Below are 27,853 nucleotides of genomic sequence, written 5' to 3'. Positions count from 1 at the left end.
GAGACCCTGCTCTAATGTTTACTGTGGAGCTGCCTAATTAACTGCAGGAAACCAATAAACTCCGTCTCAGAACAGTACTTATAAATACAAGTATTATCCTGCTGCAGAGCTTTTAATACTTTTATGTCATGCACATGAAGACACTGATGGGGTTGGCTGGGGCATGAAGCTGCTTCAGTGCGGGGGCTGCCTGCTGGATAGCCCCACATTGGAGTACCCTCTTGCCCCAGCTCACCACTCAACAGCACACCAAACGAGGTCAGAGCAGCCCCTGGCTGCAGGCCCCTCACCACATGCCAGTCATGCAATGGCGCTCCTCATTAATTGCGTATGTGGGTAAAACCATATGGATAGATTATCTTTGGTAAATTGTGTTTGAAAATAACAACCATGTTTTCTTGGGAATCACACAAGTTTCAGTGATACTGGTATCAGCATTAATGTCTGTGTCACAGACCACTTAGGTGCCCTGCTCCTAAGGCGGAGAAACTGCTAGGGAAGGGACCCTAGCAGTGAGTGAATAAGGAGCCCAGCTGTGGGTTGCCGGGGCAACCAGGGAAGGTCAGCTGACTGGAAAGGGGCAGGGCCTGGCTCCCTTATAAACTCAAGGAGCTGAGGCCAGAGGCAGTTCCCTGCCAGCTGCCATAGAGGAAGGAGCACTCTGCTGTGGGAGAGAGGAGAAGCCTGACCCAGGAGCAGTATCTAACTTTGCTGAGAGATAAAGGGTCTCCGGTAGGAGTGAATGTTGTTATGGGCGGACGGCTTCAGTTTGAGTTATAGCCGGAGGGCTAGTATTTTGTGTTGCTGTTTGTTTATCACCGGTGGTTTGGGTGAGGCTATTAGGGGTTGGAGGCGGCCTCATAGGGGACCCACAGTAGTGTGAGGGCCCCGGCGCCAGTAAAGGCGCAGCATCCTCATAGGGGACTCACAGCGGAGTGTGAGGACCCCAGCACCAGTGAAGGTGCGGCATTTTGGGGTGCACAGACCCCAGCCCCAGAGATGGGCAGTTGAGAAGCCCCAGAGAAGGGGGTAGCACTGTGGTGAGCCCCAGAGAGGGGGTAGCAGTTGTGGTGAACCCTGGAGAAGGGCGGCACTGCTGAAGAGCCCCAGAGAGAGGGCAGCACTGCTGAAGAGCACCAGAGAGAGGGCGGCTTTACAGGGAAGGCCCCAGAGAGGGGTGGCATTGTAGAAGAGCCCCAGAAAGGGGTGGCTTTACTGAGGAGGCCCTGCAAGAGAGGGCAGCGCTACAGAGGAGGCCCTGCAAGAGAGGGCAGTGCTACAAAGGAGGCCCTAGAGAAGGTGGCCTTACTGAGGAGCCCGGAGGAGGGGCACGGAGAGAGAGAGACAGGGTGGAGGAGAGCCCAAGTGTCAGTGGGAGCACAGAGAGAAAAGAGACAGGACTGAGGAAAGCCTCAGTGCCAGAGAGGGCATGAACATCAGAGAGAGGGACAAAATAATGTCCATTACATCTGTGAGGCTTGGGGCGTGGTATTGGGGTGGTAGGAGCCATGCGTAGCCCCTAAGGCTAGGGTGCCCCTTACAGCACCATTTACAGAACGGGACCCCTGAGGGGTCTGGGAAAACCACGGGGTTGTAGGATCCATAGAAGTGACCAAGAGGGCATAGAAAGGCAGCCTCCCTAACATATTTAAACATCAAAGACGTGGCGGGCGAGAAACTGAGGGTGCCCTTGGGCCCACTTGGCATGGGAAGGGGCCTCAAAGAGATCACGGCCCTCCTACAGACCCCTGCCTGTGACAGTCTGTAAAAGTGTTGGTTGAGAAGTCTCTCAAGTAAAACTGGCTAAATGAAAGAATCCCTAGACTTAGAGAGAGAGTAGAGATGAGTGTTCTTTGAAATAGATAGGCTAGGCAGTAGGCAGATAAATTGCGAGCCTTATAGATGCTAAAAAAGCCCTGTAAATTTTCTCCTGTGTTATCCTAATAAATCTACATGCGTGTGCTATCCAGGCATAATTGATTTAGCAATCCAGGCTGATTCTATAATTAATTTCCTCCATTTTAATTTTTGAAGATATCTCCAAATTTTAATATGTTTAATATGCTTGGTCTGTCAAATTTGGCATCACAAAGGTAGGACATGAAGTGGTTAATTGTGGATCTATTTATCATTGTACCATATAAACACCTGCTACAATATGGTTTGAAGTATGACTCTCTCTATATCCATTAATGATCAAGAGAGTTCTGCTTCTTTGGGTGAGTAGTTAGAAAATTTGGGAACTTTTAATTTGAACCACTCAGTTTTTGTAAGCAGTATATGTGGAATTGTGTTAGTTTTCTCTCCTGTGGGTGTGTCTACACAAGATGCTTCACTCAAGATTAGAGCTAATTACTGCACAGTAAGTGTCATAGTCTACACATGCAAACGCTTACTGCACAGTGATTTTCTGTAATCGTGATAAAAAGTGCTAACTGTAAATACAAGTAGCAAATTTACTCTCAATTAGTTACTATGGAGTATGGCATGTATGCTCCCAGCCTGCTGGACAGCAGGAGGCAAAATATTGCTGCATGCCTTTGAGAGCTGCCTCTTCCTGGGTGTGGCTCTGCCTCTGTACCCTGGGCAGGGACAATGTTTCCCTTTGGAGAGGACTGGGAGATTCTTATCTTGTCACAGGAAATTACTAGTCAGGGAGTGGGGACTGGGAGATTCTTATCTAGTTGTGGGGCCTGGGCTGAAAGCTTCTTATCAACCTGGGCCCTGCGACTATTGGGCTGGGACTGGGAGATGAGAATTTCCCAACCCCCACTCCCTGATCACAATTGGGAAGTAGGGGTGGATACTCCTTGCTTCTGGGGCAGGGGGACCTGGGCTCCGGTGGTGCAGCCCACACGAGCAGCAGCAGCTCTCAGTGGCACGGAGTTATATCTCCTGGAGGGGGCTGGGATATCTTTCTCCTGGCCCTGAACTCCCTACCAGCAACAATTAGCTCAGTGCCCAGTGCAGGGCTGCAGGAAGTGAGGGCTGATCTTACGTTATTTGCATGTATAGACGTGCCCTGTTAGCAATAACAAGGTCTTCTTTAATATGTAAGAAGTCGATTCCATGTTCTTTGCACTGATATAATCTAAACAAAAAATTACAAGTAGAAGGTACTACACAAAATACATTTAGCAAGTTTTTTCCCAAAATTACTTTAAAGGTTTCACTTTATGTTAATATCAGTTATTCTAATTTTACGTCCTTCTTTTGAAAACATATTCACTCCAGCTCTTTCATTTCTGGTGTCCTTGTCTATGCATAATTTGTAATTGCAACACATTTTAAAATGGGCTGGAAAAATTCTGTAAAAGGATACGTAGGAGTTCATTGAACTGCTTTCCATCTTTTTATATCAATTTCTTCTTGTGCTAAGGTGAAGACCTAAAGTGCAGTGTGTCTACACAAGATGTTAACTGTGCAGTAGCCTAACAACACTGTGTGGTAGCATTCCAGTAGTACTAAACTTAATGCTCAGTAACTATGGCACGTTAATGAACATGTAGTCGCACCCAATGAGAAGTACTAGGTGAAATAAGCCTCAGGCATATGCAAGTCATTTTATTACAATTAACCAAGGCTTTTCTTGAATCCTGCTTCCCTACCATATGAAGCAAGATGGCTGAAATATTTCCCCATTCTTGGATTCTGATCCAGCAAAGTACTTTAGAATGACCATAACTGCTTTTTTGAATTAGGGACTTAATTTTTGCCTTTAGAAAATTTTACTTGCAAGTAAGGATAATGTTCTCTTTTCAAATGCCTTAATGCATCTTTCAGCGATTACAGATTACTTAATTTCACTTGTCATAGATTCATAGATGTTAGGGTCGGAAGGGACCTCAATAGATCACTGAGTCCGACCCCTGCATAGGCAGGAAAGAGTGCTGGGTCTAGATGACCCCAGCTAGATGCTTATCTAACCTCCTCTTGAAGACCCCCAGGGTAGGGGAGAGCACCACCTCCCTTGGGAGCCCGTTCCAGACCTTGGCCACTCGAACTGTGAAGAAGTTCTTCCTAATGTCCAATCTAAATCTGCTCTCTGCTAGCTTGTGGCCATTATTTCTTGTAACCCCCTGGGGCGCCTTGGTGAATAGAAACTCACCAATTCCCTTCTGTGCCCCCATGATGAACTTATAGGCAGCCACAAGGTCGCCTCTCAACCTTCTCTTGCGGCGGCTGAAAAGGTCCAGTTTCTCTAGTCTCTCCTCGTAGGGCTTGGTCTGCAGGCCCTTAAACATACAAGTGGCCCTTCTCTGGACCTTCTCCAGGTTATCTGCATCCCTCTTGAAGTGCGGTGCCCAGAATTGCAGGCAGTACTCCAACTGCGGTCTGACCAGCGCCCGATAGAGGGGAAGTATCACCTCTTTGGATCTATTCGTCATGCATCCGCTGATGCACCATAAAGTGCCATTGGCTTTTCTGATGGCTTCGTCACACTGCCGACTCATGTTCATCTTGGAGTCCACTAGGACTCCAAGATCCCTTTCCACTTCCATGCCACCCAGCAGGTCATTCCCTAGGCTGTAGGTGTGCTGGACATTTTTCCTGCCTAGGTGCAGCACTTTGCATTTCTCCTTGTTGAACTGCATCCTGTTGTTTTCTGCCCACTTGTCCAACCTGTCCAGGTCTTCTTGCAGCTGTTCCTTGCCCTCCGGCGTGTCCACTTCTCCCCATAGCTTTGTGTCATCTGCAAACTTGGACAGAGTACATTTCACTCCCTCGTCCAAGTCGCTGATGAAGACATTAAAGAGTATCGGTCCAAGGACCGAGCCCTGCGGGACCCCACTGCCCACACCCTTCCAGGTCGAAACCAACGCATCCACCACGACTCTCTGGGTGCGACCCTCCAGCCAATTCGCCACCCACCGGACTGTGTAGTCATCCAAGTCACAGCCTCTTAACTTGTTCACCAGTATGGGGTGGGATACCGTATCGAAGACCTTCCTGAAGTCTAAGTATATGACATCCACCCCTCCTCCTGTGTCCAGGCATTTCGTAACCTGGTCATAAAAAGAGACCAGATTAGTCAGGCACGATCTGCCTGCTACAAACCCGTGCTGGTTTCCCCTCAGCATAATTTGTTCTGCTGGGCTCTCACAAATGTGAGCCTTGATAATTTTTTCAAAGACTTTGCCAAGGATGGAGGTGAGACTGACTGGCCTATAGTTGCCCGGGTCCTCCTTCCTCCCCTTCTTGAAGATGGGGACCCTTTTCCAGTCCTCCGGGACTTTGCCCATGCACCACGAGCGTTCAAATACTCCCGCCAGTGGCTGTGCAATGATGTCGGCCAGTGCCTTCAGCACCCTCGGATGGAGCTCATCCGGGCCTGCCGACTTAAAGGCATCCAGTTCTTCCAAGTGACTCTGCACCATGTCAGGGTCTACGCATGGTAGTCTGGCGCCTTGCTGCTGCCTCTCTACAACCCCAGTGAGAGACTTGTCGTGCCCCTTGCTTAGGGGGACTGAGGCAAAGAACTCGTTGAGGAGTTCAGCCTTGTCCCCCCTGTCCGTCACCAGTTGCTTCTGCCCATTTAGTAGGGGTCTTATTCCTCCCTGGGCCTTCCTTTTACTCCCTATATATCTAAAAAACAATTTCTTGTTGTCCTTTACTTGGGATGCCATCTTCAGCTCCATGGTAGCTTTGGCCCGTCTAACTGCCTCCCTACAAGTGCGAGCAGAGGAGGTATATTCATCTTTGGTGATCTCTCCCTGTTTCCACTTTTTATGTGCTCCCCTTTTGGCCCTTAGGCTGCCCTGGATTTCTCTGGTCAGTCAAGGAAGCCTCCTGGCCCCTTTCCCTCTTTTTCCTCGCATCGGGATCATCTCGCTTTGTGCCCAAAGGATCGTTTCCTTAAGGCACAGCCACCCTTCTTGGGCTCCCATCACTTCAAAACTCCTACTTTGCAGTGCATCCTTGACTAATCGCCTGAGTTCATTGAAATCAGCTTTCCTAAAGTCTAGCACTTTCACCCTCCTAGTTACCTTACCCACTTGACGTCTTATGGTGAATTCTATTCTTGAATTCTTGAATTGTCAGTCAAGTATCTTGAAATAAATAGATTAAATCAAACATTCAGAGATTTTGTAAGGTCACATTCATCCAAGAGAAGATTCTGATCATTAAGCCACTTGTCTGAGATATGATGGGTTTTTTTTTTTCCTTGAGGAAAAACACAGTACAGGATCATGCCCCAAGTAATGTTGCTTCTTGACAGTAGAGTTGATATACTGTATTATCTAGTCTAAACACCTATTCCATAGCTCATTTAAACAAGTTAAAGTCTTCCATTGATTTCAGTCAGTCTGGATTACACCAGTCACGCATATTGTGAATCTCTTAAACCTCATTCACCTGACCTTGGTTCCTTTTTCAAATTGAAATCAATGCAGAGCTCCCGTTGATTTCAACAGGGGCAGGAAAGGATGTTTCCATCAGAGTTAAATTAGAAAGATGATATCTGTGAGTAGATGGCTACTTGTATCCTTCTGATATAACCTTGATGCATCATTTTAGAAATAACTTTTTAAAATAGGATATGACAAAAAAGCAAACGGCATTGGGGAAAAAAAAATCAGTCCTCCAAAATATCTACTATATTTTGGGAATATTCACTGATGACATGCAAGTATGACCTGTAGAGATAGGTAAATTTAAAATATTATATCATTGCTTATTATTTCTTTAGCTTATATTTTTGAGATTACACATAGTCAATGTTATATTGGTTTGTTCAAAGCAACCTTTGAATATAAATGTTAATGCTTGCAACTTCTGAACTGTGATCACTGTGGGGAAAAAATAAAAGAAGTAAAATTATTGTTTTGTAGCATTATATTGCTCGTTAGTAGTGATCTATGACGCACAAAATGGTAACAGTTCTGGAGGCCCTACCCTGATCCTCTACAGGTACATACTCAACCTATCTCAGATGTGTTAAAGACAGAAGTGGTTTGCAGGCTTATCTGTAGCTTGATATTGAAACATACAAAATGCAGAGTATTCTGGAGGAGCTGTACAGGTCAGGGCACAATATCAGACATAGAAAATGACAGTGATATTTTTCTTTTATGTACTGAAGGCACTCCTTTTACTGTTAGAGAGAGTATGTGGCAGGATAGGCAAAGATCCAGTAAAGCACTTAAGCACATAATGAATTTTAAATGACTACTGGGATTACTCATATGCTTAAATTAAGGATGTTACCAAGAGCTAAATCTGCAAAACTGCCATTGTTCAATATTTAGGTATTAGTGAGATCTGACTCAGTAAGTTACTGAAGGTTGTTGTGGAAATGGACCCACAGTTACAGTGCTGTGGAAAAATTCTTGCTCCAGCTCTAATCATTAATGCTACTGGTGTCATCAGTTTTTGAGCAAGAGGCACTTTTACACATGCTCCAAAAGTGGGGGGCCATGCTTCTAACTAAAGCGCCACAGCATGTCATGTATCAGTGTCCCCATGCTTCAGAAGGGCAGCAGGAGCACTTGAACTAAAGCATTTGATGAGCTTTAGTTCAAGTGCCCCCACTGTCCTTTTTGAAGTGAGGGGATGCTCATAAATGAGATGTGGGAGGCTACGTCTTTGTGTACAGGCCCCTGAGGAGCTGCCTCCACAAGTGGGGAATTTTGCAATTAGTTTGATAATCAAAGCCAATAATCAGACATGGATGTGATATTTTCTAGGAAGCCGTCTCTCTTTTTAATTTGACAATTAGTACCTTAAATACATTGAATTATTTTGCAAAAACATTTCATGTTCCCCCAGTTTAAGAAGATCCCTGATGTCTTAGGGAAGACAGAGACAAAGTTTCCTTTTCAAAATGGGAGCAACATCAAGAATGGCACAACAAAGAAACTGCTGAAGAAACATCCCTGACAAATTTGCCGATATATTAAACGGTTAAGGATTCTATGCCAGTTTTAAACACTGCCGGCTCATATTCATACTGTGGTCTATTATTACCCCTGGGTCCCTTTCATTCATGGTGCTAGTCAGTTTGGTGCTGCCAAGCCTGTAGGTATGTTGGGGGGTGCTTGTCCCAAGGTGGAGCGCTTTACATTTCTCACCATTGAACTTTATCACATTCCAAAGTGCCCAACTTGCAAAGTCTGCCTGTATCTATAACCTATTTTCAAGCATGACCATGCTCCCCCATAACTTGGTTTGATCTGTGACCTTGGCCAGTGAGCTCTTCATCCCCACATCCAAATCATTAATAAAAATGTTGAATAGTACTGGACTGAGCGCCCATACCTACAGGACACCATTGCCCATTTCTCACCAGGATGACACAGATCCAGGTTCTACCCTGCAGCAGCGTCTCACCCACCTGACTGTCTTAGAGTTACGCCCACAATCTTAAATGTTCTCGTGAGGACATTGTGGGCTAATAAATCAGGCTTTTTGGAAGTCAAGGTATACAATGTCAACCTGCTGTCCCGTGTCCAGGTGGTGAGTTACCTGGTCATAGAAGGAGATGAAGCTGGTAAGGCAAGACCTGCCTGCAATGAAGCCATGTTGGAAGTTTATCACAGATAGACTTCTTGATGAACTTTTCTAGGATTTTCCCTAGGATGGAAGTTACGTTGCTCGATCTATAGTTACCCAGTTCCTCCCTCCTGCCCTTCTTGTGGATGAGCACAACATTGGCCCTCATCCAGTCCTCAAACAGCCAAGATAGCTTTAACTAGCTAGCTGGTGTACCTTCAGCCATAAGTCTGGCTGAGACCTTGGGGTATGTCTTTGGCCAAAGAGGCTATACTGCTGTGATTTCACTGCTGATAGTGCACAAATGGGTTAGATTAGAACTTATAAGGCATATCTACCATGCCACAATTTCTTCTCCAGTTGTAATCTAGTCATAAAGAGAACCCTAATTGTATGGCTCAGAGTTAGAACCAGATATCAAGAGCATCATTTTCAATATAAATTTAAGGGATTCATTTTAATGGAATTACTTTGATTTATATATGTTTTTTGTCCATTCAGTTCTAAGATCCTGAAGGGCGGTTTGTTGGGTTTGTTTGTTTGAACTTTTGAGCCTATCTAAAGGTCATACGTAACCCTTAAAGTATGATTAAATGAGTGTAGCTGGAAGTAGTGTAATCATTTGACTTGTTTTGTATTTGTTGTATTTAGTAAATCTGCATTTCATCTTTATGCAAAATGTTTGAAAAGAATGTATTGGATGTTAAGAAGTGTCTCAATATTCTCTCTGAACTATACACATTTTTGGGTTAAATTACTGCTTGTTTCTGATCCTCCAAAACAGGTGGCTAACACATCTTACTATTACTACTTTTATCAGCTTTTGGTGTAGATATATATTAATGCCCTTGTGTATGTTTCTGTCAGTTCCAAAACTGTATGTGGACAAAGAGTTGTCCTGTCTGAAACCTTGGCCCACAACAGATGTGATGATTTGATGAATGTCTCCATACAACTTTTAATTTTAGTTCATTTTTAAAACCATTTGACTGTATTTTAGTTGTATTTCTTATGTTCCTTGTGCTAAGCATGTATCAGCATGTCTGTCTGTGAAAAGTAGGGTTGAAATGTTGTTTTAGCTATGATAGTCCAGGAAATATGCCAGAAGTAAGATTTTTGTTGGAGATATCATCAAAAAAAACCCCTTGAGTCAGTCCTTGGACAGGTTATTATTAAAGGTTAGCAGTACCTAAAGAAGATCTTAGTTGAGTGAATATTCGAATATTCAAATGCTCGTGGCGCACGGGCCAAGTCCCGGAGGACTGGAAAAGGGCTAACGTGGTCCCCATTTTCAAAAAGGGGAGGAAGGAGGACCCGGGCAACTATAGGCCGGTCAGTCTCACCTCCATCCTTGGTAAAGTATTTGAAAAAATTATCAAGGCTCACATTTGTGAGAGCCCGGCAGGGCAAATTATGCTGAGGGGAAACCAGCATGGGTTTGTGGCGGGCAGATCGTGCCTGACCAACCTAGTCTCTTTCTATGACCAGGTTACGAAACGCCTGGACACAGGAGGAGGGGTGGATGTCGTATACCTGGACTTCAGGAAGGCCTTCGATACGGTATCCCACCCCATACTGGTGAACAAATTAAGAGGCTGTGATGTGGATGACTGCACAGTTCGGTGGGTGGCGAATTGGCTAGAGGGTCGCACCCAAAGAGTAGTGGTAGATGGGTCGGTCTCGACCTGGAAGGGTGTGGGCAGTGGGGTCCCGCAGGGTTCGGTCCTTGGACCGATAATCTTTAATGTCTTCATCAGCGACTTGGACGTGGGAGTGAAATGTACTCTGTCCAAGTTTGCAGATGACACAAAGCTATGGGGAGAAGTGGACACGCCGGAGGGCAGGGAACAGCTGCAGGCAGACCTGGATAGGCTGGACAAGTGGGCAGAAAACAACAGGATGCAGTTCAACAAGGAGAAATGCAAAGTGCTGCACCTAGGCAGGAAAAATGTCCAGCACACCTACAGCCTAGGGAATGACCTGCTGGGTGGCACGGAGGTGGAAAGGGATCTTGGAGTCCTAGTGGACTCCAAGTTGAACATGAGCCGGCAGTGTGACGAAGCCATCAGAAAAGCCAATGGCACTTTATGGTGCATCAGCGGATGCATGACAAATAGGTCCAGGGAGGTGATACTTCCCCTCTATAGGGCGTTGGTCAGACCGCAGTTGGAGTACTGCGTGCAATTCTGGGCGCCACACTTCAAGAAGGATGCGGATAACCTGGAGAGGGTACAGCGAAGGGCAACTCGTATGGTCAAGGGCCTGCAGACCAAGCCCTACGAGGAGAGACTAGAGAAACTGGACCTTTTCAGCCTCCGCAAGAGAAGGTTGAGAGGCGACCTTGTGGCTGCCTATAAGTTCATCACGGGGGCACAGAAGGGAATTGGTGAGGATTTATTCACCAAGGCGCCCCCGGGGGTTACAAGAAACAATGGCCACAAGCTAGCAGAGAGCAGATTTAGACTGGACATAAGGAAGAACTTCTTCACAGTTCGAGTGGCCAAGGTCTGGAACGGGCTCCCAAGGGAGGTGGTGCTCTCCCCTACCCTGGGGGTCTTCAAAAGGAGGTTAGACGAGTATCTAGCTGGGGTCATTTAGACCCAGCACTCTTTCCTGCTTATGCAGGGGGTCGGACTTGATGATCTATTGAGGTCCCTTCCGACCCTAACACCTAACATCTAACATCTATGAGCAATAGGAGTTACTGCTGCCTAGATAAAATTAGCTTTTTCCATCCTCTCTGGAATAAAGGGAAAGTAAGATGTGGAAGATTTGGAAGGAGTGGACTGTACAACAAGCTGGAAAAAAACAGGTGTTGGCAGGAAGGAAAAACTCAGAAGGTGTAGTAATGCTAAAGGTAGGTCTTGACCCAGCCAACAGAGTCAAGTCACCCTTTGGTTCAAACCTGCTAACCCTCTGCATTAAAATCCACTTAGCTGACTCCAGAAGCTCTCCTGGTGTGAGTGTCAAAGGTCAGACTGCTGTAACTTCCCTCCCTGCTGTGTGATCAACGCTTACCTGGGCACTGTAGGCTGGAGGTACAAAACTTCCATGAGTGGCAATCTCTCAATTTCCCATACGTCACTTCCGACCCTTCTGTACTTCACTTCTTGACTCTTGCCAAAATCAGAGCAAAACATAGATGGATAGAAAGTTCCATTAGAATCCAGCCCTTCTGAATTAGTGTGCCCACTATGAGTGCAGCATGGTAATGTAGATGGGAAACAACAGCTCAAATGGGCTGGGATATTTGAAGGTAACCTTAGGGTTGACCTTAAACAGTGGTGCTGAGACAAACAAAGCTTGAACAGCAAAAAAGACATAGGTTGTTTTTAATCAATGAACCAGCTGTTAAAGAAGACAGTTGGCCGGGGGGGGGGGGGGGGGGGGGGAGAGAGAGAGAGAGAGTCGATGATTCTGAGAACATATGTATCGAACAGGAAAAATGCTGAATACCTTAGGAAGTTCTGATCCAAGGTAAAAGCATTTCACACTTAGAAAAGAACACGAGGCAGGAACATTAGGTCAGATACGTCACTGTTTTTTTCCAGATCTGTGTGTCACTTGTAAAGAGTAAGATTTGGGAACTTTTAGAAAGTCTGTGACTTCTGTGCCTCAGTTACCTAAGACTCTGAAGGGCTGATCTGTGTGAACCAGAATGCCTTCATGGTGGTACACGGGGAAACGATGAGTTTAAGCCACTGACTTTGGGGGTCTGTATATATTACTGACAGCACCTGCTCTAAGAGACCATACATATCTTGATATCAGCAGGTTCTTCCAAGCTTCCCTGAAAAAGCGACTCAATAAATGACAAGTTCTAAATGTATCTGTCTCAAACAGGAGTTATGTCTCGATAGCTGACAGTTCCATCCTGCTCTAGAAGTAGTGCTATTTTAAGGCAGAGGCCCACAGGGCCCAAATACTTAGGGCACAGGTCCAAGCTTCAAGACACACCAGTTAATGGTAAAACAAGCCATGTGGGACTTGTGGCCCCAGAGAGAACACAAACATTAAGGCACAAAATGGAGACAACCAAAGCAATAGCACATGAACAGCCATAATTCAAATATGTGCTCGCACTAAATGGTGACGGCATCTGCATGTGCTCTCAAAGGCAATTGCTGGGATAATGGTCTTGTGATTTAAAGTGTAGAGGTCCCCAGTATACATTATGTCCTTAAGATGGCTCCGACCAAAAAGCCTGACTGCCGCAACCAAATTAAAAGTGAAGATTGGTCATAGAAGGATTATCATTCTTCCACTATTAAGGTGGACCATCTGGGAGTGGGGAATGTTGATATGGTACTGGACGTGTTTGAGATGCTCTGTACTTGGATGAAATTAAATATGTAGATCATGGCATCCAGCAGAAGTCCTCCAACCTCCTTCTTGCTTCACATGCCCAGATAATATACCACTTCTAAACAAATCTTGCCCATGACTTCAGGCAGTCAATGTCTTTTCGTTTATCTGCATTTGTGTACATACACAGGCAGTGCAGTTATTAGTGATTTGAGACTGAAAAGTTTGACAGTAAGGAATTGTGAAGTACAGAAAGGTGATGAACTCATTTGCAGGTGATTCCTTTCTGACAATTTAACATTAAGAACAGTGTTTGTTGGTGCTCCATCCCCCATATCCTACCTTTTGAGCTTCAATGCTAGCCAGTCTTTTCAAGCTATTAGTTGGCTTGTTGCAAAGATTTGGACAGGACACTTTTGATTGGATTGGACCCAGCAGCACCCTAACTAAAAATGTATTCTTTTTAAATAAATTGTTCCCGACACTCGCATTCATTAAAAATAAAAAAAACACAGAAAACTCATACCTATATTGGCACCCACAGAATGTGAAATGTAACAGCATCGCTGTTTTTCAGAATAAATGGCTCGAGGAAACTCTACATTTTTCACTACCTAATAGGACTGCACTTTTTTCAGAATGTACACTCTATCCGTGAATTATGCCAGTGTACTCAAATGATACAAAGTAAAAGAATACACTCAAAGCCAAGTTCACTTCTGAACTCAAGGTGCAAATAAATGTATCTCAAGTATTGTAGATCATAATTTTTGTTTCTGAGAAAAATATACTTTCTTATTGTTTATTTTTTAGGTAACAAAAGAACAGAAGAGTCTTATGAAGCCTCTGTATGACAGATACAGAATTATTAAGAAACTTCTTGTTACACCATCTTTGATTACAACTATCGTAAGTCAGAACTAAGTAATAGCTTGGTAAAGAAACTACGATAGATACTGATTTTGGTGTGTTGTGACCTTATGCTCATATTGCTTATGAAGAGCATATTGACAGCATGAAGTTGATATTTCAAACAAATAGTAAAAAAAACTACATGATTTAACCTGGAAATAAGGGCCATTATATAGTGCATCAGTTGCTGAATCAATGTTTAAATGTTTGTGATGGCATTCAGCTTTTAACTGTTATAACTCAATAAATATACAACACACAGAACAGCTACTTTCCTGTTAAGCAGCTACTTCCCTGTTCTTAGAGAAGCAGGCATGTTGTAGGGTATTATTGTGTCTGATTTTGTGTTTTGCGGTTGTGTGTGAGGGTTTTAAGTAGTTTGTGGAATCATTGGATAAATATTTGCCTACAAATGCAGGAGGCTCCTTGCCTAATTCCATCTTCTGTATATTCGGTATATATCTCTTCTGCGAATATACCGTTCTCTGTATTATTGCATTTTCTTGAATACAAGACAAGGATTTTTTTTTTTATATATATTCGCATACATGGTAACCGCATTAAATGAATTACTTGTCAAATTGCTGACAAATGCAGCATTTGCTTAGTAATGGAAACCAACTATGAAGTTCATCAAATGCAACCAACACTGAGCATGACTATAAAACACATGGCCCAGATGGGGCAAACATACTAATGGGAATCTTTTTTCTTATTTACACATTTTATTAAAAAGACATATCATTCTCCACTTATCAAGCTTCACATATTGAGCACCTTTCTTTTACCAAAACTTCATATTGCAAAAACAGCTAATATACAAAAAAAATACAACTATATATATTAAAGCCTTAAACAACATACATCAGATTTCCACAAAAGACCCTTACAGAATTCTTTTTCTTCATACAGAACCCCATGAAAAACCTCAGTAACCACCTGCCCCTTCCGTCAGTCATCTCTGTTCATTCAGTGAAACAACGATATAAGTGTGTCCAGTCCTTTTTCCTCCACGTCTTCTCTGTCTTGATCAATGTAGTATGCAGCCCCAGAGAAAGCCAAACCCTTAAAAACCCAGAGGTTTCTTACTTTCCATAAACTAGTTTTAACACATGCTAATAAAGTCCTTAGTAACATTTAATTTGGTCCCTTTGATATGAGTTGATACAGTACCAGTCCTGTTCTAACAACAGGTTTATTTTGGTGACACTCAGAAAGTGGCAGATCCTTTCCCGCACCACCATTGCATATGTAAACTCCTAAAATCTATGTCCCACCATATGTTCACCACAACTCTTCCTTGGGCACCTTGATGCACTCATCAGGCTGCATTTATGCTTCACCTCTCACCAGCAAGATATTTCTTACAACCATCCACACTAGGTCAACATGTTCCCCCCTTTTTGTTCCTTATGCATCACTGCTCCCCATATCTTCTTCACTTGTCCTTCTGCAAAGTTTCCCACCAGCTCTTCTTTACCACTTTCATCAACTTCTTATGATCCTTTAGGACCTCCAGCCTATTTTATTCCTGCATGAACCCTTCCATTCTGACATAATGAATCAGCAGTTGCCACACACATGGACTCTTCAAAGAGGTCTGATTATACTCCCAATTTCCTCAACATTGTAGCTGCTTAAGGTGATCTGTGTTTTTTCCCCTTGCCCTTGCACACCACACTTACATATTTCACATAGACAAAAAAAAACTGGGACCACCCGTTCCTCTTGCTTTGTACAATTCAGCTCTAACCGACCTTTGTCCTTGGCATTCCAGATTCCCTCTGCACTTTTGCTATCTGCTCCCATGTTGGTAGGAATACAATTCCTCAATATAGAATAATTGGCAGTGGCACAGCCTTCATAGCTGCCATGTTTCTGGCAAAGGACAGTGTCCTTCCAGCCCATAACCAAAGTATTTGCTATATCCGTGCTGTCATCTTTTCCCATGCTGTATTTGTCTTCAATGCCCTTTGGGATTCCTAGCACTTTTTCTTATTTGAAGGCTCAACTTCTCCAAGTCCCTCCAGTTCCCCACTCCAACTATGGTGCTTCTCAATCTATTTAGTTTAGCCCCTATCACTTCTCAATACTCTGATGTATGCTGTAACAGGATCCCTGACTGGAGCCCTGTTACTTGGGGAAAATCCCCTCAGCTGGCAGTCACGATGCCCAGGTGTGGCAGGGGGGAGAGAGACTCCCCACACCACTGGTAAGCCAATGGGACCTGGCTTCTGGGAATAAAGGAAGGACGACGCCCTGGAAAAGATGCCTTCAGGCACCGGAAGAGAGGGGTTTCCCAAGGCCCCGGAGAAAGACGCGGAGTTGAGACTCAGAGAGATGTGGAGAAGGGACCATACAGCTGCCAGATCAGTAGAGATGCCTGATGCCTGTGACGGAACTCCAGCTGCCATGGTGAGTTGGAGGGGAAAGAAGGCGCAGGTCCGGGCAGTGACAGGCCAAGGCATACCAAAATAGAGAGGTGGTCCCCGGTTGGGACCCAAAATGGGAAGCTGGCAACGATCCCAGAGCAAAGGGGGAGACAGTCCCGGATCCTAAGCGCCGGCTCTGGCAGCGAGGGAGCTCCTAGAGCCGAGCCAGCACAAGCCATGGGGAGGCAGTGAGAGATGTGGTGAGCTTCCACAGCTAACGAGGCAATTAGCAGACAATAAGCTGAGCCACATGCAGGAGTGGCTCGCACCCAGAGGGACTGGGTTAAGACTGCAAGTTACCATTACCCACATAGGGGGAACAGCCGGTGAAGAATAAAAGGCACTGTTCACGCGAGCTGCTAATGAGGTAATTGGAACCGCGGGACACCGGCTGGTACTTAACTTTAGGACTGCAAAGCTGGTGATCCTCTCCAGAACATGAGTGTGACTGAGGGGGCAAGTGGGACGGGCTGCTGCCTGTGGTCTGGGCCACTGTAAAAGAAAGACGAGAATAAAGGACCTGGAATCACGTGACGGGTCAAGCGTCATTACTCTGCAGGTATCTATTAACACTCCATCTCTTTCCTCCCTTAATAAGATCAAAGTCGTGGCAGGAGAGAACCAGAGGAACGGGCAGTACCCTGCAGACCCAATAATATATGTGTTAGCACACTTTCCATCAAAAGTCCACCTCTAACTTCCACACCCCCTTTTCTTTGTGGGGCTCAGTTCCGTCTTCAGCACCTGGTGATCACTAGATGCCACAATTACGGTTTTTTTCTTATGTCTATTTCTTTAGATACAAACACAGAGTTAATTCTTGACTGTTTCTTTCCACTTGGGTATGATCTAGTGAAAACTTTCTCTCCTTCCTACACATCTCTTAGTGACTCTTCTATTATAATCTGGATGAACAGTTTCATCTCCCCCTTCCTCTGTACTGTCACCCACTTCTATTATGCCATTAAAGTCCTCCATTATTATCCACAGGCTCCCTCTAACCATGTAAACTGCTAGCTTTCTAAGCAGAGCCTTCCTCCCCTCCTGCTTTGGTGGTACATATAAATTGAAAACATCTAATGCTACTTACCTGCCTGATAATATCATTAACTGCAGTCTGATAATGTCTTCCACCTGCTTTGCTCTCACCTCTGAATTCTTGAATAGTAGTGTGCCTCCAGCTGCTTTTTCATTTGTCCCTGATCATTTGTCCCTGATGCTATAATCAGTGCTATTGTGCTTGTTTTAAAAAGAGCACAACTGTCCTTTAAGGTGCACCAGAGCTGCTGCTCCCTGTGGTGGACTCTTCCCCATCCCTCTCCCTCCCCCCATGTCTGTCACTTTTGCAAGCTTCCTGACGGCCTTTGTATTAAAAAAAGACTGCCATTTTCCGGCCTTCCCACTACTTTCCACCTCTATCTCGCCATTCTGGGCTGGAGATCAAAGGAGTTAAAGGTAGGAGCCTACTCTCTGGCTCTGATTCCGACTCATCCCCCTCATTTTCAGGTCTCCCGCTATACATTTTTCCTACTCTTAACTGTTCCAGTAAGTAAACTCTAAGTATTTCTGTTTTGGAAAGGAATCAGAGTGGTGAGATGTTCCATCTCCACCTCCAATATCACAGACAGAACCTTATCTATGTACTCATGTCTTGATTGCTCCCATCTGCATCCCTTGTTATCCATCACTTCTGTCTGCATTGGTTGATATTATTTTTATCTGCAGTCTGTGATCCTCCCTAACATCTCTCAGTGCAACTTCCATGTCTTCCCACCATGCTACTCCAGATGGGTCAGCATTCCGTTATACTTCTGCTGCTTTCTGCCTCTCAGCTGATGTACCTCATCCTGTTCTTATTCTATCTCTTATTCTCCACTGCCTATCTTCCCTCTGGCCTTGTTCTACTCCCTGTCACCTGTTTTGTTGCTGCCTCTCTCATTATTGCTATTTCTACTGTTGCTCCCATCTTCTTCATCGTCTTTCTTTTTCTGCTTCTCTACCTCTTCCTTTCACCTTCCACCTCCTGGTTATTTGCCACCACTGCTGTTATTTTAAGCTTTGGGTTTCCTTTCTCCATTCCTTACACCCTGACATAAATACCTTGAGTTAAAACATCGATCAGGCTTTCAGCTTGATCTTAGCAAAAGAGGCCAAGAAAATGCTGATGGAATCCTACCACGAAGTTTATTTAATGCAGCCCATCTGAATAAGATATATGAGATTATCCTTTGCATGCAGTTCTCCTCAGCATTGATTCTTTTTCAGGTCATGGTGAGCCACTACACTAAATACATTTTTACTACTTTACTTCCACAGCTGAGCTGCACCTTCCTTTGCCATTTCCAGTTATTCCTTGACCAGCTTTAAATTAAAAGTCTAGCAAACATCATCAAATGTTTCACCCTGAATCCCTGGGTTGCCCCCTCTCTCAGCCTGGTGCATATTAGCGTGGCCCTGCCCTCTGTGAAGTAGAGCTGGACCAGGTTGCTTCCGTCTCATCCGTATATACATTTTTGGATTATCTCAGCACTTGTGACCCAATTCCTGTCATGAGTGGAAGACTAATTAGCACATGGATCCTTTGTATATGGGGTTCACAGACATACTGAGCAGTATTCAGCTGTGGGGTCAGCATGGCTTGAAATGCTGTTGACTTTCCTGGGGCCTAGCCCAATGAGTTAAATAGTAAATGATATGGTATACGGCCTTTTCACTTTGGAATAATACCATGCATAGTTTGTATAAGTAGATACAAACATGCTGCTTAAAAGTGTGTTATGGAGTATCAGTGCTAAAATTAGCGGCAGTTTAAAAAAAGTAAAAATACACCAATTTTGGAAGAGCAAAGTCTCTGGATACTACATGTAAATGACAAGTATCTCTCGAGGACAGTGTTTTCAAATTTGCTCACGGAGAACAGGGTCTTACAGTAAGAAGAGGAAGAAGGGGATGCAGGGAGGAAAAATTCGGGGTGCAGAGAGCAAAGGGGCTACCTGATCCCTCAGATTATTTTTTTTTTTCTGTAGCAGTGGGAAGGAGACAAATTCAAGGCAAACCTCCAATAATTAGATCCAGTACCCAGAAAATGATAACAAATTTATACATTTTCCATATATAGAATCTAATTATTAGGTGTCATCTTAGACTTAAGTCTTTATAGTTTTTTGTTAAAAATACATTCATAAACACTGTGACACACATTAAAATTTAATCAATATTGTATTAATGTATCATCATAGTAAAGTAAATCCCCAGCTTGCCTTTCTCTTCCTTTCCACATTTCTGGTTCCGATTGTTGCACTGAGCATTTGCGTGTTGTTGTTTCCAGTTGTTTCATATTGTTGCAATTTCCGGTTGTTGCACATAGAGCAACATGTGAAATACGTTTAAAATTATTGTTATAGAAAAACTGGTCCAGAGTCTTCCATCTTCACTGACACTGTGTTGCATTTTTTGTACACATTTTCTCCATGCATTTCAGTGGTACTTTTCGCAGAGTGAGACATCACTGCATATGACCAAAGTTAGCAGATACTAGGCCTTTGTAAATTACTCCTCACATCTCAAAGAAAATACTAATTCCTGAGTCCTGGTATCTGTATTTAATAATTCAGGCAGGGGTATTCTTATAAGCATAAAACAGGTGATTTATTGCCATGGCAATAAGCTTCTTAGATGACGTTGAAAATCCTGGATTTAACTTTGTAATAAATATTTTATTTCAGAATGTTTGTAAAGCTTCCTTGCGTATATTTGTAATGAGCAATTGTTCACACTTTTTTTTTTTAGTTACAAACAACAGCTAAAAGTGCGTGTGCATGTGGAGGGCAGGTATTTGTATTTTGGTGTCATTGACATTCTGTTTTGGTTGTTAACATTTGTAACTCTACAAATAACTTTGAAACAATGATTTATGCATACTAAAACTTTAATTTATGAAGCCTGTTTTTAGTGCTAAATAGTTCAGGTTCCTTGTATGGAGAATTTATCAAAGGATAGTCATGTCACACTATTCATGTGCATAATATTGTTGATCTCAGTGAGACTACATGCAAGAGAAGAAGGGGCGAAGGATTGTGATCAATGTCTTTTTTGTTTAAACACGTACTGATGCAAAATTTTACTCAAATGACTAATCAGCGTTGATAAATTAATTGTTACAACTACCCAAAGAAATCAGATTCATGTTGAAAGCTACCTTATAACATAATGCTTTCAAGAGTTTGTGAGAAAATTTCAAGACATTTTTAGCCCTTATTTTTTTTATACTTGCACCTCATTTCAGTAAAGATGTACCTGGTGATAATTGAATTAATTACAATAATCATCTCATTAATTTACAAAGATATAGTGCAGGTAGTTGATCTGATAATGACATTATATATTACAAGCAGGAGGAAGAAGATTCAGATGAAGATCATTCTCAAAGCAACCGGGAACTATCATCCAGATCAGCATCTTGCTTTCCTGTTGAGGAGCATCTATGTTTTTCACACGAGGAAAATGAGCCTGCAGTTATTTCACCCTTGGATGAAAAGAAGGCATTCCAGCAAACAGCCCTGTCTTTATCCAACTTACATGAGGCCACAATGTGAGTGCTGCCATTTTCTTACATTTAAAGCTTTTCTGTACATCCTGGAGGTATAGCGTGATCTATATTTACTGTGACAAGCTGAGCAGCTTGGAGGCTCTAGATGCAAGGAACTGGTTACTTGCTTGCTTGAGAGGAGACAAATACAGGATACTTGTTTGATGAACTTACCTGTGGCTTCATGTACAGTGTGCAATTCAAACAGAAAATGGCGTAAGTCCAGAAAAAAGTGGCAGGGGAGTATCAGTAAGTAAGGGAAATAATTATAAATAGGTATGACAGATAAAAGATTTGTTGACTTACCTCTTTTTATCAATTATTTCAGAAATGTATCTACTTAGATTCCTAGAGGCAACTGCAAGATAATTTAAGATAAAGAAATTTCAATAGTGGTTGAGGTTAGTTTATGCTTACAGTCATAGGGTGCATCCACACATGCAAGCATGTGTGCTTGCAGTAGCTCAAATAGAAGCGGTGCAAATTTGACCCAGGGCTTTTTGCCTCAGCACACGTGCTCAGGCATGCACTTTGTTATGGAGCAAATTGTGCCACTTGGGGCAAAATAACTCTGCCTGGCTCCTCCCAGATTTGCAGCCAGGGAGAGCTAGAGCCCGGGGCCAGCACCTGTGCTGTCCCCAGCAGTATAAAAAGCTGCCCTGTCCTGGCCCCACAGTACAAAAAGCTGCCTTGGTAAGTAACTCAGGGCTACTCACTCTCAGGAGCTTCTGGGGCCCAGCCAATTGGTACCTGGGGACACTACCCCTTGTGCCGGCTGGACTGATGAAGCAGCCCTGAGAGTTCCCTGCACCCATTACCCACTGCAGCAGTCTGGCAGTAGAGGCTGCTGCCGGGCTGTGACCTGCTGCGCACCTGCCAGACCCGGATGGGAATTGCACAGCCAGTAGAGGAATCTGCCCTTCTGGGCCAGCTGCCAGTGGACTGTGGTTGCAGAGTTGGCCTGTGTGCAGCACTACTGCCATGTGAGTTCCTGCTCAGCCACCTGGGCAGCTATTGCCCAAAAGATGTTCTGGGTGTGGTGGCCTGCTTTGAATTGTCAAAGCATGTCCTTCTGGCCCCATTTGGCCTGGAGATCAGCCCAAGCCAGCTGGGTCCAAGGTGCCAGCTCTGAGCAGGAAGAGTTCTGCCACTGGCTTCCCTAGCAGGAATTCTGGTGTTCCCAATTGGAAAACTGAAAAATCCCTGATAAAAAAAAATCCCAAAGTCACTGTGTAAAATAGCCCAAAATCCATGTTCCTCCACAAGTTAAAAAAAAAAAAAAAAAAAGACCACTATAAAAAGAGAGAGTGAGACAGAGACAGCAATCAGTTGGACAATATTCTACTGATATATCTACAATGTTAAAGCAATGCGGGAGCCTACCAGTGTCTCTGTCATAATAATAAAGTGAACTCTAAATACATGTATTCATGAATTCATGAAACATGAATATATATTTTACTGCCCTCCCACAGGGACTATGGCCCCACACAGGGGTTACAGTCCCTCAACAGGGGCCAAATGGCCCCTGCAGGGGCTACCACCTGTCCTGAAGGCCCACATATCCCACCCCAGACCCTGATTGCTACCCCATCCCCCACCCTCCACTCCCCCAGACCCCCCAATGGCTGCCCCACCTGACCCTATCCCTCAATTGCACCCCCATGGCTGCCTCCACAACCCCAGGCACCTTCATTTAAAAAAAAAAAAAAAAAAGCCTCTAGTCACCCTAGTAACAGGGGTTGGGGGGGCTCTGGGGCCTCCTGGTAGAGCCCCCCGCCCCAGGCAACACAGGGCAGCAGGGGGAAGGAGAGCCTCAGCTGGGGCTGTCCCTCTCCCCCACACTGTGTGGACAGGGCCCCAGTGACACAGCAGCTCAAACTGCCAGTAAGTGCTGGGGGGGTTTGGTTTTGTTTTGTTTTGTTTTGTTTTGTTTTAAACTTGGGATGCTGCGGTGGGTGCGGCTGGGATTGGGACTGGGGCTGGGCAGGGCAGGGATTGGAGGGATCATGGGGGCAGGCAGGGGGAAGGGCTGGGGCAGGGCAGGGCTAGGGGAGTGGGTGAAGCCAGCAGGGGTCCCCCCATAATCCCCTCCCCCCTTCTCCAGCCCCCCGACCCCTTACTTATGGGCACTGGAGCCCTAGTGCAGCTGCTTCAGCACCAGGGCAAGTGGCCAACCATAGAGACACTGTGGCAGCCAGAGCATCTCCTGCCCCACATTTTTTAACTTAATTTTTTTTTTTAGACCCCAGGGGTCTAATTTTAAGTTTGCAGCACGGGGAGAGTTTTTTCATTTCCGCATATGCCTCTAACTGCATCTCAAAGGGGCTTGAGACGGGGCAAGAGGCATGTGCACACTCATCTGGACATGCCCATACTAGTTAAATGTCATTTTTTGTAATAGTAGTGCCACAGATGTGAAATAAAACACCTTTTCTGTTAGCATCAACAGGCAAATTGAGCAAAGAATCAGAATATTATTTTATCTATTATTATACAATAGACTTTAAATATAGGTTTAAATTTATAGTCTGATTTAGTATAGATGTTTATATATTTTCACCACTTCGTAGCATCATCCTGTCAAACTTTTCATTAAATAAAGTATTTTTATTAAGAAGGATGGCCAGCCAACTCTAGAGGAACAAAGCAGAGATGCAGTTTGTTTTGTATTTCATTGGACAGCTCAGGTTATGCCAACATATTCACTTGTGAGACGCATGTGCTGATGTCACTGAACCTTTTCACTCATTCAAGAAAATGCATGCAGAGAATGGATCATTTGATTTATTTCCTTCCCTTTATTATTATTATTTTTTGGCTGAGAAACAAATAATTAATTAAATCACTTAGGTCCTATCAAGTGAGTGAAAATAAAGATGGCATATTTTTCTGCGGAATTCATAACTTATGTGTGTTCACAAATGGTATCTCAGGGCAGTTCATTATTTTGAAATAATACTACCTAGGACATATTCTGGAGGTGTTCTGTCTCCTAACATTGTCCTGCAAATGCTGCCCTGCCTAGTTCTTACTACTACTTGCAGTTTTGCTGAATTACAGTAAGCAGTACTGTTTGGCAACAGATATTTGATGAAGTGGGTCTTATGCAGTTATTGTGCTAATTAGGTGCTTGATCCTGCAAGACGGTATGTGAATCCTAGATGCTGTGTACCCATAAATCTGAGAATGCTCATAGGATTAGGTCCAAATGGTGCAAATGGACTCATCTTATTGAGGAGTGAATATAACACCAGATTTTAAGTATCAGTTTTAAACTTCTAATGTCAGAAATCTATTACCCTTTAAGGAAAACTATTAGAATTCTTTGAAGTTCTCACACCAGATAGTTGATCTCTGCACTTAGATACCACAGAACTCAATGGGAGTCTATGTGTATCCACACTGGGTACAGTCATTCAAAAAGCCCAAGACAGAATTGATCTAAGTTACACTGCTTTCTGCATGCGGCACAGTAGTGAACAAAATACACATTTGCCCTTTGTGGGGGCTGGAAGGGGAGGAGAAATTTTAGATTGGTTTCCACCATGTCCAAACCAGTTTGTGTGTGCTGAACTTTTGGTCTGTTATGGGTATGTACTGGTTTCTGATCACTTATACTGGTGAAAGTGTAATGTCTATACCTGACTCCAGAGATGATAGCTGATCGTCAACTTCTTAAGTATTTTGAGGTCTATACAAACTTCAAAATATTCCTTCGCAGGCCGGTGCTGCTTGAACATCTCAGAGAAGCAAAAGCAGACAAAAGAAGGCTTCGCAAAGCCCTGAGAGAATTTGAGGAACAGTTCTTCAAACAAACAGGAAGGTAAACAATACTGCATTCATGTATTTCAGCTTATTAATATGTTTCCATTAAAGTATGTGCTCTTATGTAGGAGTGACTCACCTGAAAGATGTGAGTTAAGTAATTGTTATCTGTGTGATAACTCAAATGAATTCAGGAGTTTTTAAGCAATTGAGCAATGTAAATTTGCTACCGTCACACTTTGCTCTTAGAAATAATGTGATGTGAAAATGTAATTCTACAATATAGAACTAGCCTATCTTATTTTAGATATAATGTGATATTTATCAATAAAATGTGATATTTACCAATCCTTCCATGTACTCTTCCACAAACAGAACAGTATCATCAATAAGTAGTAGGGGGTCAGAAGGCTTGGGAATTTCTGCTCTGTAATTTCTGGGTCTAAGTAAGTTTTGTTGAAAGCAATTAGTGTCTTATTGAGATCAATGGGCTTTCATGTCTATAACACCTATCCATCAGGCCACATCTGGGGCAGGGTGAAATGAAGAGCTACTTGCTCCAAACATACATGCTCCAAAAAACGTGATAAAAAAATGAAGGGCCCCAAACCTGAAAGAGTCTCAGGGATCTGAACAAATTGTGGAGGCCCTGTGAAATGAAGGTAATTTCTACAGAGTTCAAATGCTTCCAGACTTCCCTGCTATCCCATTCCAGCCTGCTTCAGCCAGTACTTTGGTAATCATATCTTCCAAAATTGTGGAACACCTTGTCTGCGTATCTTAGAGTGAATTAGCAATTACACCATTGATAAGAAATTATGTGCAGTAAGCTTATTATCACAATTCAATATTTTAATAGCCATTAGTATAATCCTGCTTCCCTATTGCTCTTGTCATATTATCTGTGGGTGTCGAAAATTAGAAACAAATAAAATGCATTAATCTCCAGTGAAAAAAATTAAAATCCATTTTTTTTCATAATAAAATGTGATGGGGTGTTATTTGCCTTTTATAGGAGTCCACAAAAGGAAGATCGCATACCAATGGCCGAAGAGTACTCTGAATACAAGCACACAAAAGCCAAAATCAGGTTCTTAGAGGTGCTCATTAATAAGCATGATGTTGTCTAAACAATCTGAAGATCGGAATTCTGTGTTATGCAGTGCTACTGTTTCTCTAGCAAAAAAAATAGTTTTACAAGTATAAGTTTCTGCACAGTTATTGGACACAATGAGATTGTGATGCACTTTAATAGTTATATTATCAGGTGTGGAGGACAGCAACGTGTAAGAGTATGTAAACAGGAGCGAATGGCTTGCACTTTTAGGGGTGGGGTGGGAAGGTTTGAAGTGCACTGTAATAATAAAGTTAAAGGATACTGTGATGTAGTTTAGGCTCTCAATCAGACTTCTCTATTTTACCATTTATAAAATGTCAGGGAATGCTCTCCAGATTCCTACACACAACAAACAAATCCACTTCTGTGTCACCAAAAAAAAAATATCATGCACTATTATTAAATACTTCTGTAGGACCTAAAAATGAATTTACTCCATCAGGGGAAACAACGTTAACTTAAATCACTGTGACCAAATTCTGCCATGAGATATGTAGGTGTAGCTCCCATGTGCTTCAAGTGTATCCATGGACTCTAGATTATTGGAGTGAAGCAAACTGGTGTAGGTGCAGAATTAAAGTAGTAAAATAACTGCTAAATGGAAGCGTGGTTTTTAGAAATGGGAAAAAAAAATACCTGTGTTATTTGGGAAATCAAAAAAGAAACAGTGAGCAGGGAAGGGATGCTTTTTTACTGGGCATGTAAAAGGGTACTATAAAAAACTGTGGACATGATATAAAGATCCTGGGTGTTGTCCTTTTAAAACCAGTTGGTTTATAGTATCTGAAATAAAATTCAGCAAAATAAATGATTCATACATGATGAGTTCTATTTCTGTATTAACTTTGCACTTTATTTTGCCTGATTTTGCTTTTCTAACTACCAAAGCTCTTTTGGAAGCATGCACTTTGTAAAATGTTGAAGTATTTCCTGTGCTATAATTGCCAAATATCTATATTATGACAATGATGAGAACAGTTTCTTGCATTATGATAAGATATTTTGGTTAGATAATGTATGCAGTATATATTCAAGTGTCATGATTATAAGATGAGTAATACTAATCATCTTCTTTACTAAAGATAAGACGATAAAGCTATTTTTCATTGGATTTCAGCATCTTTTTTAACTTTTAAAGCAGCACACTATATTAAGGGGATTTTCTCATTATTTGCAATAGATCATTTGTGTGTAGAGTTGGCTGTTTAACAGAAGGATTGTTAGCAAGTTGTACTAGAAAGTCACTGTACTAGTTCTGGAAAGTATTAATCTAATTATGGAAAACTGAAAAATTAGGTTATGTTGCATCATAAATTTCATTTTTCATTTAAAAATTATGCTGTTTCATTTAAATTGCCATTTTGTATTAACACAGAGCACCTGCTTTCTATCTTAATAGGAAAAGGATCTTTTTTTACAGTCTAGTATATAACAATCATGTTTGTACTTTACTATATGTGGTGGTTCAGCATGATTTTAAAGAAGTATACATTTTTAAATAGTTTGGAGGTAAAGGACAAGTGTTGTTTTTATTTATGTGATATTTGCTGTTTCAGTGTATTGACTTGATGATTTATAACTTTTATTAATCAGAATGATCTCCATCATAAATCTGTTTTAATTAGTCATTTAAGAACAACAGGAACAGATATACAACTATTTGAAGTTTACAAACTACATCTTTGATACGAGAAAATGGTTTCATGACATATGAATACAATTGCTATTAAAATGTAATCTATATATTCTATATGATTGTATACCATTTTATACATTAATATAAATAAAGTATTTTTCTATTATATTTATTATGTTGAAACATGGTTTTTGTTTCCAATTAGCTAGTATAAATAACACTGTCAAACAACAAGTTGGAAATGCTGACATTTCTAGCTTTTGAGATTTGAATCATGCAGCAATTACAACCTCTCATACTATTTGGAGTTATCCCAGTATTTGTTCAGTAGATGAAAATGAATGCCTATTTAAATACCATTTATAAGCCATTATTTTTATTTTGCTAAAGCAGTTTATATAGGATTTTGTTATGTTTGGCAAGAAACAAACAAAAACATTATTGCAGAATCTGGATATAAACAGTTGTCAGGAAGAAAACCAGGACTCCTAATAGTTTAAAGCATTTGGAGATGAAGGGGAAGGAGGGAAAGAAGAAATATTAAAAATGCTGTTAAAGAATTTGAAAACTTGTGTTTGCTTTTGGTGCCAGCAGCATGTACA

At 42.6% G+C, this 27,853-nt stretch overlaps 1 protein-coding gene across 2 annotated transcripts in view; it reads left to right on the top strand.

Annotated features, from left to right (window-relative positions):
- Positions 1 to 27,325, top strand: part of FAM13C (family with sequence similarity 13 member C) — a 73,956-nt gene extending 46,631 nt beyond the window's left edge. Inside the window, exons 6-9 of one of the 2 annotated variants that reach the window (XM_059729845.1) lie at positions 13,612 to 13,707; positions 20,537 to 20,733; positions 24,455 to 24,556; positions 25,514 to 27,325. In XM_059729845.1, coding sequence (XP_059585828.1) covers positions 13,612 to 13,707; positions 20,537 to 20,733; positions 24,455 to 24,556; positions 25,514 to 25,628 — 510 coding nt within the window. In that variant the 3' untranslated portion in view covers positions 25,629 to 27,325. Of the gene's footprint in view, positions 1 to 13,611; positions 13,708 to 20,533; positions 20,734 to 24,454; positions 24,557 to 25,513 lie in introns of both variants that reach the window. The other variant, XM_059729844.1, reaches the window with a different exon arrangement.
- Positions 27,326 to 27,853: the final 528 nt, after the last annotated feature.

Source organism: Alligator mississippiensis, chromosome 6 (assembly GCF_030867095.1).
Source record: "Alligator mississippiensis isolate rAllMis1 chromosome 6, rAllMis1, whole genome shotgun sequence".
NCBI classification, from domain to species: domain Eukaryota; kingdom Metazoa; phylum Chordata; order Crocodylia; family Alligatoridae; genus Alligator; species Alligator mississippiensis.
Note: the sequence above shows the minus strand (reverse complement) of the source record. Positions and strands in the feature narration are given on the sequence as shown.